The 10,444-nt window shown below is 39.0% G+C and overlaps 1 protein-coding gene across 1 annotated transcript; it reads right to left on the reverse strand.

Moving 5' to 3' along the window:
• Positions 1–251: 251 nt before the first annotated feature.
• On the reverse strand, positions 252–9,598 carry cfdp1 (craniofacial development protein 1). Its single transcript, XM_029154428.3, has 7 exons — positions 9,289–9,598; positions 8,870–8,993; positions 7,866–8,085; positions 7,673–7,782; positions 3,756–3,875; positions 1,667–1,825; positions 252–1,340 (listed from the first exon to the last, which is right to left on the reverse strand). Exons 1-7 carry the CDS (start codon positions 9,353–9,355, stop codon positions 1,250–1,252), a joined length of 891 nt encoding a protein of 296 aa, XP_029010261.1. The 5' UTR covers positions 9,356–9,598; the 3' UTR covers positions 252–1,249.
• Between the last annotated feature and the right edge of the window lie 846 nt (positions 9,599–10,444).

A 10,444-nucleotide genomic window follows, 5' to 3' on the forward strand; every position in this document is an offset into this window, starting at 1 on the left:
ATGACACTTCTGTGATGAAAACCAAATAACCTTCCTGTTATTAAACAGAACTCAAACTTTGTTATCAACAGTAACTGTTGGTGTGGCCTTTTAGAAGAACAAGTCCTAGTGCACAACACATAAATGTTGTTCGTCACAGTAAGAAGGTGATTAGCCACGACAGTCGCAAAGACATTATTATTATTATTATACAGCTGATGCTGAGACATGTCAGCAAAAAAATTAATAAAAATAAAAAATCAACCAACAGATTTCACATGTGTGCTTGTTTAATATTTGCAAAAATCAAGCAGAAGTGTATCAACAGTAACACACTTCCATCACTAACACTCCGTTTTAACTACATTCTACCATTTTGTCCATCACAGGTGCATCTGGTGTTCTTGCTCGGACATGAACTGTAGCACTGGTTAGGATGACAGTACTGTTATCATGTGGTCAGTGTTTCAGGGTGATCTACATTGTAGGACTAATTTCAAATTAAGAGGCATCACAAAAAGCATTAACCTAACTAACTAAGCATTAACAGTCTTAGTTTGACCCTGAGAAATCTAGCTAACAATGGCCTTGATGAGCAGCCAAACACACAAGGACATAAGATTGTATGACCCACGTTTTTTAGCAACAGCTAATCTAAAGGTCCTAAAGGTTTATTAATTAACAGACTGTTACAATATTGATTTATTAACACTATTAAAAAAATTAAATATAAAACATGCATCACATGATATAACCTTGGTCAGAGTTATACTGTAGGTCTAGCTGGTACTGCCAATAATTAGGTAATGAGGAAAATATTTGGATTCACAGTAAAGTCCACCTTACATCAATGCATGTGTAATAATAATAATAATTATTATAATAACTGAACTGATACATGGAATAAGTGTGAGTTGTGAAATAAGGTTAGAGCTCAGTTATCAACTTAGTGAGGACAAGATATTTATAATTTAATAATATTACAGACAGAAGCAATGGATTAAAAAAAAACTAAAAGCCAAGAAAATAGTAATAATAAGCCAGAATATTTAGGCCTTGACCTACATTAGGCCTTAGAGGAAACAAATGACCCAAGCTCCCAATCATTGTCGTCAGTGTAAATGTTTGAAATGTGGCTAGAAGCAAAGAAATGTTTAACGCTCTGCCAACACACAAACCCAGACTAATAATCCTGAAATGGAGAGGTCCACAGGCCACAGTCTGAGCTGAGTCATTAATGAGGCAAAGAAAGCAACATATTCAGTCTCTGTCACTGCTTCATGTTGCTCAGTCGCACTGCTTTCTCCAACTCAAACTGCCGATGGTCGACCCGCTCCAAGAAGTTCTTCCGCTCCACATACCTAAACACACAAAAGCAACAGAAGAGCTTTTTTCATCACAAGGGCAAGCAAAGAATAAAAACAGTGAGGACGAGGATTATAAAAGCGGCCGTTACACTTCTTATAACAGATTTATCAGTAGCAGATTGAAAGTCGGTGTGTGTTTCCCTATTTTAACTCAACCCGCTCTAAATTCCACAACACAGACGTAATTTCCTTGAGGTTCCTCCATCTCGTCATCAATCATGGATTTACTATGCTTCAAACTTACTACTGTCCAGCAGTTACTTTTTTTTTACCATTTTAAATTCTAGATAAAATAGCCAAAAATAGCTTTGAAGCCTTACCCCTCTTTGCCTCTGTTGTGAATGGCCAGTTCTTCTGTGATGCCCTCCTCTGATTTAAATGCATCCCAGTCCATCTTAGACTTTTCCAGAGTGCTCATCCTTTGTTTCTTTCCCCCAATGCGATTCAGGACGCTGGACATGCCTGCTGGTCGTTTGGCGCTTCCAACACAAAAGCAGAAAAACATTCAGGCATGCAGTACAACAGAGTGCCCTTCCACAAAGAGTAGTACAATAAAACATTTCCTTACCAGAAGCTTCATTGCTTTTGCTTATGTCTGTTTTGCTCATTTACAGTCTGGTCATCTCACTAACAGTAGCACAGCTGTTATTGTTTGTGCCAGAGTGAGCAGAAATCAGAGACGCGTTTAAAAATTAACTATTTCTGGAACTCGGCACAGATAACAAAGCCTGAAGTGACAAAAGGAATTATTCAGGTTTTGGTGTTGCTTATGGAGCTAAGAACTGTATTATTACTACAACAACTGTAGTTTCTTATACAGATCATGTTTAGGAGTCAGAACATACGTACACATATATTCATAAATGTATATATGTACGCATACTGTGATTATCTCATCAGCTGCCTATAGCTTGTGTAACATAGATTTAAACATAAAAGTAAATTCCTATACTACCCCAGTTACTCAGACGGAGTTGGGTATATGTTGCCCTGACCTTGGTTTAATAGCTCGGGGTAGCAGAGGTTCTTGCACAGTGAACTGTGATGTAAATATTTCCTATAAAATTACAGTTTGAATAGGATAGGATACGACTCTATTACCCCACAATGGGAAAATATTATATAGTGTTTTTAACAGCAATTTACAGGACAATAGAAAGAGTTAACAGAAATAATTATGCAAACAACAACAATAATACCTGAACATACCTATATTAAGTAATACTTCAATATACCTTAATATTTAAACAGTGGGCAGTAATCAAAATTGTGCAAAGAATGAGGCATCAATCAAAAAAAACATTTCACATATTCACGTGTGTCAATACAATGACTGCTGAAGTGGTGGAGACCCAAGACACGGCACAAACTCAACGGACAGAAAAAGGAAAGAAAGACTGAACTAAAAGGTTTCCTGAAAGATCACAGGGCCCACTGTACGGTAGTGTTTATGGCAGCACTACTGTGATGTTACATAACTGGTAACTCAGCTAACTGATTATAACTGATGAAATACTATGTCTACTTTGTGTGTATAAGTCATATTAATTACTATTGCTGATGGCTATTTCCTGTTGTGCTGGAAAAGACTTCACACATTGTCTTTCTAGGGCCGACAATCATATAAAATACGTTCCAACTTCCATCCATCCATTTTCTGAACCGCTTACTCCCTAGTGCGGGGTCACGGGGGTGCTGGAGCCTAACCCAGCTGGCTACGGGCGAGAGGCATGGTACACCCTGGACGGGTCGCCAGTCCATCACAGGGGAACACATAGACAGACAACCATTCACACACACACCCACACCTACGGGCAATGGAGAGAGTCCAATCAACCTAATGCACGTCTTTGGACTGTGGGAGGAAGCCGGAGAACCCAGAGAGAACCCACACAAACACGGGGAGAACGTGCAAACTCCACACAGAAAGGCACCAGGGCTGCCTCCGGGAATCGAACCCAGAACCTTCCTGCTGTGAGGCGACAGTGCTACCCACCGAATCACCGTGCCGCCCACGTTCCAACTTAAACTCTTTAATTCTAGAGTACTCAAACAACCCTGTGAAGACTCATATTAGCTCACCAAGAACAAAAAGGATTTGTCCTCACAGCACAAACATAAACGTACAAACACACACAAAGGACTGCGATAAATATCCTAAACTTCCTGCACATTAGACAACCGTTTCCTGTTTGTCTGGGGTTTTGTACACAAGATACGTAAATCCCTAGTTATCTGTTGCCATGGCAACAAAAAGATTACTAAAGGGAGTAGGGAGCAGTGACTAAAGAAAAGAAACGTTCCACTTAATAAGTGGACAAGAGGAAGCTCCAGTAGTGTCTTTCTCTCTCTTTCACACACACACGTGCACGCACACACCTTATCCTGATATTGGATGTGTGTAAGTACCTGGGACCAGGAAGAGATACTTTACTGGGTGAAGGGATCTCCGCTTGATCTCTGTTCTTCTCTTGGCTCTTCAGGTAGCTTTTAGCTTCTTTGGAGTCTGCAGACACCTCTTTATCCACCCTAACAAAAAAAGTGAGTCAAACTTCAGTACAGATGTAGATGTCTAATGGCTAAAACACATTTACAGTGGCTGATTATTGTAGTCTTGCACCAGAGACCAGTGACATTATTACTACAGGGCTAATGGTACTGATACAGTTGTATCATGTTCTGAGCTCCTGACGCTGGAAGGTGAGTTCAGGAGTCAGGAGAACAACCATGAAATCAGTTTGGTGTTGGAGATACACAATACTTACATATATGCTACTTTCAACATGCATCTGCTAATGCAAATTACAGGCAACACATGAAGTAGAAAAACAAGCCTACATCAGAAGCTAAAAGTTTAAAGTAATCACTGGAGCCGTAGATTTATTATAGCACGTGTAAAGTAAACTGTTGAGGTGTCCCAGATTTCACCCAACGACAGTACTAGTAGAAACAGATGGATCATCTGCCTCATAGGTTTCTCTGTGTTAAGAATTATTAGATACTATAATTAAATTAAACTAGTAGAACTTCTTTTTCTTTGGGGCTTTATGCATTTAGACAGTTTTTTTGGTAAAGACACAGAATGAACTGCTGCTGTAGCTGCAGTCATCTAGAAATTTAGAAACAACATTGTGACACCTGGTGGTCAAAACAAGACTTGCAGCCAGCCTTTTTTTCTAGCCGGGTGCAGGAATTAAAATGCTAAGTTGGTAATGCCCTGGCGCCGTGACGGCCCACAAAATATATATATAATGGCAAGGGTTAGACATATTTTGGACTGGAAAGTGCTACTTATTCTGTATTGTTCACTGGTTTTACCATACTTAGACTATTGCGTTGAAAACTGGGGAAACACATACAAAAGCACACTTCAACCATTGTATATTGTTAAAAAAAGCGATAAGAATAGTGCATAAGATGGGATATAGGGATCATACCAATGTCGCTTTCACACAGTCAGTCTTCAGTGGAATACAAGACTGCTGTGTTCATGTATATAGCCAGGAACAAATTCATACCTTGTGGAATTCAAAAACTGTTTAAAGAAAGACATGGGGAATATAATTTAACGGGACAGTCGAAATTCTAAATTCATGCTATACACACAACCAAAAAAAGACTTGTATTTCTATAAGTGGAATAAAACTATGGAATAAATTAAGTGAAGACATAAAAAATTGTAATAGAATTGATGTGTTTAAAAACAAAAATAAGTGCCTGTATCAATCAAGATATAGGCAAGAACAGGCTGATTAATTAGGTTGAACATTGTGGGAGTGGTGTATACTAACATTCTGTAATAATTCTTTACTATAATGCTTTGTAATGTGTGTAAATACTGCATGTCCAAATCCTTTTGCTGTGATTTATTGGGAAAAAAAATTAGAAAATTTAATTAGGGCAATTGATTTAAAGGCTGTTCTTGATGGTGAGACAAGGTTGGCTTGTGGAACCGAGTTCTGAGTGGAACAGATCTGTGTCCACACCAAGAGAAGGGTACAAAAAAATAAGACAGCTTCTGAAAGGCGGAGTGCGATCACAGAGTGAAGTTTTTTCAAGATACGAGGGACCCAGGTCTTAAAGAGGCCTGACGTTGAGAAAATACTTCAAGGTAGACTTTGCCACCAAGTCTGCTTGGTTCCCTTTTTTTCCCCCAATTTGGTAAATTGTTCTGTCCGGAACAGGAAAAATCTAAGGCAGGAAACCACTGAACTCTGAAAGATGGGTTCGGGGCAACACCACTGGACAGCAGCATTGCAAAATTAATGAGGCGTAAATATGGTAACAAGTGCGTTTCATGTCTTCATGAGTGGGTAAAACATTATGGGTTTCAAGAAGGTGGATCACAGGTTAAAACTGTAAAAAAAAAAAGGGAGACTGAACCGTCTTCTATTTGGATGAAGAATTGAATTTGAATTACATAAATTAAACAATGTCATTAAACATAAACTAAACACTGAATTGGTATGAGTGGTTAAACAATTATGGGTTTAAACACTGATTAAAAGGTGAGGTCATGAGGTAGAACTAGATAAGTCTAACTTCTTCCTACTCCGTTCAAGCATGTACTAGGTCAATTGAATGTGTGTTGGTAGATCAACTGCTTTTTATGTTTGAAAGAATAAAGAAAACTTGCAAATGTCAAAGACTAGAAGCATTCTCCTGTCATAATTACAGAGTACACTGTACCATGTATAATCAACTGATCCATTCTATCCAGAACCACATTTCATTTCTCAATAAAGTCCACAAACATGTAAACAACATTCCTTGGTAGATGTGGATGTCAATGTTACATTCTATGGTCATTTTCTGTATTTTTTCCTGTTAAATAAACACCATAAGCTTCTGTTAGACATTCACAGAGTGTGTCCCAGGCCAAAATAAACTGTTCTTACTTTTAGCTACACAAGGTTAAGGGATTTTGGAATACTTGGTCTGATCCACTGCAGAGGCCTGAGTTTAAAGGTGACAATGTTCTTTCCAGCCCACACACACTCAAGTCCTTAGACTGGGCGTTTTTTTTTTTCAACTTAAGCATTTGTGACGTTTATGCTTGTTGAGTTTGAGTCATTGTGTCATTCACATGGAAACAATGAATGAAGGTCATGTCCAGATTATTAGGTGATAAATTTAAACACCAGACACAGATTACAAAGTCCCTCCATTTAAGATGCAGTGGCTTCTTGACAGACTGAGAGACACTCACATAGAGAAACCACAATTTCAGGGGGTGCAAAACAGAGATGCAGATTTTCATGCACTTTTCATAGTCTTGCTTTTTTTTTTTTAAAGACAGGTATTTCTGATTTCAAGTTTTTCATTTGCCATATAATCTCTTTAAATCGACAAAACTTAGCTGCATCGATTTGTTATTTATTATTATTTTTGTTATATTATTGTTATTATCCCTATGGTATTTCAGAATTAGAACTGGAGTAAAGGGAGATTTTTCACCATTCATTAGTTAAGTCACCATGATACCGATTCATTCAGATGTATGAGGTCAAAAACGGTGATCTAATAATATGATTCTACAGTGGCTAAAAGCTGCTTACAAGCGAGTTCCCAAGTTAAACCAACTCTGAGGCTTCAGTAGGAGACATGATACTGACTGTATAGTGTGTGTTAGGACTAAAACATTAACAGACATATTCACAATCCACTTGCTTTAAACACTGTTGTGTCCTTATTCAGAAATAAAAAGGTTGCAGCCTTGTTATTTAAATAACATCTGCACGGACGTAATTGTTTCAAACTAACAAGTCTCCACATAGAAAATAATAACAATAATAATAATAATAATAATAATAATCATCATCATCATCATCATCATAAGACATTACTAAATTTCATCACGTATTTATTGAATATGGTCAGATTGCTATGTGTGCGTGAAAGAGAGCTGTGTTTGTCTGCATGTGTATTTTAACACTCAACAGTCAACAGATCTGCCGCAGTCACATGCCTCTGTATAGATACAATCTTTGTACCTGGCCTCCAAAATAAGTCTGGTGTAAAGAATAAATCAGATTTCTCTTATGTTGCATGCCAATGTATTTTCCATCACCTGGTATCTACTATGTGGATGGATTTTGGATGACCAATAATAATCAAAGAATCTGAATGAAATTTTACATTTATATTGTGGGGGTATGGGGGCTGCACTAACTTGGTTAAGACACAAAAAGATTTGAAACAAGAAACCAATATAAAATAATGACCTTTTTTATTATCTCTATCTAATGTTCTATGTTACTAAGTATTTTAGTTTCAATGAACGGCTGCTTTAAATTTGACCTAATAAATGGGTGGTAGTTTCATACCTAACTTCTTCTCCAGCGAAGTCAAAGACTTTGGTGATAGTGACTTTGGAAGGTTCTGATGCTTTTGTTTCTGTCCTCAAAGAAGAAACACTCAAGACAGAAGAATTACCCTGAGGATATATAGAAAGAAAGATGTCTGTCAGACATGGCATTTCTATAGCAGCATCATAATCTGATATTATAAATTATTTACTATTGGTGAAGCACTTGACTCTGATGCAGAGGCAGAGCATTTGGGTCTGGATCCAACATCAGATAAGAAACTTGCCCACAGGTCATCAGATTTTTTCTGAAGTCTTGCTTCGGCATCCACTTCCACCACTGCAGGTTTGTTCACTGCTTCCTGAGGTGGCTTTGTCTTGTCTGTGTCTGCTGCTAAATTGCCATCTAATACCTCCACTTTCTTCCGTTTCCTGTAGAATAGTTGAAGAGTAACAGTGAAAAGACCCCCAGAGACATACATATATATATATAGTCAAGTTAATAAATAATGGAAAGCTGATTTATTGTACAACTCTACTATTTAAATTCATTCAATGAAACCAGTTTGGCAAAACTGTGAAATTAAACATATAGAAATTAAAAACACCTGCGCAACACACAAATTAAAGGTCACATGTAAATTGTACTTTTGTATGTGTTATGTAACTTTGCAATTGTGCAAATGATTTGCTCTTTCAGTATCAAGTATGTGTCTGTAAAAGCAGGTTTGTTTGTACAGAGGTGAAGCTTGCTTTGGTTGTTGGTTGTACGCTGTCTAGCTTTGCGTTTCTCACTGACTTAATCTACTTTTAGAAGCGACATCATCACTGCTGCTGGCAGCTATGGGTATAAAGACATACATAACCTTACTATTAATGACTAATGAATACTGATTTTAGTAAAAGTTGTAAGTGGAACATTCTGTAAACCAATCATTTCCATGCACCTACTACATTAGCCAAACTGGTCTGATACCTTGCTTATAGTTGGCATCAGAACACTGAAGTCTGTTACACATCTATTGTATTGCAGTGACAGAAATTAGCTTTTGTGGAGCTCAACTTATAAAGAGCTGAAGTGATCATCTGGCTCGGGAGCGGGTGATCCTTTATGGGACCAACCTCACGGACGCCTAACCGTCTACTGCTCCGTTCGTGTCTGGGGTTTGCTACTGTCACTCAACGGCGCCTGCCGACGTCTGTCACGGCCTCTCACCTCATTCTCGTGTCCTCTCTCCTCTTCTTCCTGCCGATGCTGTCTGGGTGCGGGACACTGTCCTCTTCGTGCAGAGGCTCTTCCTTATCACATTCATTGATGTCATCCTCACTGAGGTTGTCATCTGAACACAGCAGTGAAAGGAACATGATGTAAATACACAGAGATCAAAACAAACGGCCAACAAACATGAGGTGATACAGCACATGTAAAACTACTTTCTAGACCCAATGTTTTGTTATGAGCAGCTAAATGAATAACGTTAACGACAGTAACCGAACATCAGACCAGCGACATGGGTTTTCTGTTAAAGAGCTCGGCAATTATGTCGTTAAGATGACATTAGCAGCTAACACGTAGCATTCGCCTGCAGAACAGTAAATGGCTAAATTCACCCAGCGCCACGCTTCAGTCCACACCTGACGGGACGTAGTCTGTGTCTTCATTAGACGAATATCCATCAGAATCGTAGTCAGAGTAATTCATTACTATGGCGGAGAGCCTTCAGGCTTACGCAGCAGAACACGCCAGGAAACTGCGCTTAGCGGCTACAGACGCGCGCGTCCTACAACGGTAAACAGCCACGTTAGTATATGTTCAAGTGCGTTTAGTGTGTGTTAAAGCATTAAAGTTGGAGAACAAAGACGAATTAACAGTGTTTCGGAAAAAAACAAGAGCGCAAGGCAGTTTCCTGTGTCGACGAGTGCGAGTTAGAAGGTTCATACGTCGTTTGACTGACGTCAACGCGGCGTAGCGCACACGCGTGGACAAGAGGGGGAACTGCAGCAGTATGAACGAAGGGTAAAAAGAACAGGTAGCAGTTTTAACTATGCAAGAAAAAATTAAACCGTAATCAAGTAAAACAAAACAATATATGTAAAAGTTAATCAAAACATTTTCATATTGCACAAAAATAATAATATAACCAGTGAATACCACTGAGTATCAAAACAATGATAGAACAACAGCAACAACAAATGAAATACACCATGTGGGTACATAATGTCGGTCACTGTAGTGCTGTGTTGTATAGTCTGATGGCTGTGGGGAAGAATGACCTGCGGTAGCGCTCTTTTGGATGAGAGTTCCTGCCCCAAGTGGAGGAGTTCAAGTATATTGGAGTCTTGTTCACGAGTGAGGGAAGGAAGGAGTGTGAGATTGACAGACAGATTGGTGTGGCGACAGGACACGCTGGATGGACTATGTCTCTCAGCTGGCCTGGGAACGCCTTGGGGTCCCACCAGAAGAGCTGGAGAGGGGGAAGTCTGGAGTTCTTTGCTTAGACTGGATTAGACTGCTGCCCCCGCGACCCAGCCCAGGATAAAGCGGATGATAAATGAATAAATAAATGAATGAATGAATGAATGAATGAATGAATGAATGAATGAATGAATGAATGAATGAATGAATGGATGGATGGATGGATGGATGGATGGATGGATGGATGGATGGATGGATGGATGGATGGATGGATGGATGGACTTGCACTGTGGGTGCAAGATGGAGCAAGATGGAGATGGTCAGAGCCTCTACAGTGTGGTGCACAGGATGGGAGAGGTTATTCAATTCAATTCA

Source organism: Betta splendens, chromosome 6, assembly GCF_900634795.4.
Source record: "Betta splendens chromosome 6, fBetSpl5.4, whole genome shotgun sequence".
Classification (NCBI taxonomy): Eukaryota; Metazoa; Chordata; class Actinopteri; order Anabantiformes; family Osphronemidae; genus Betta; species Betta splendens.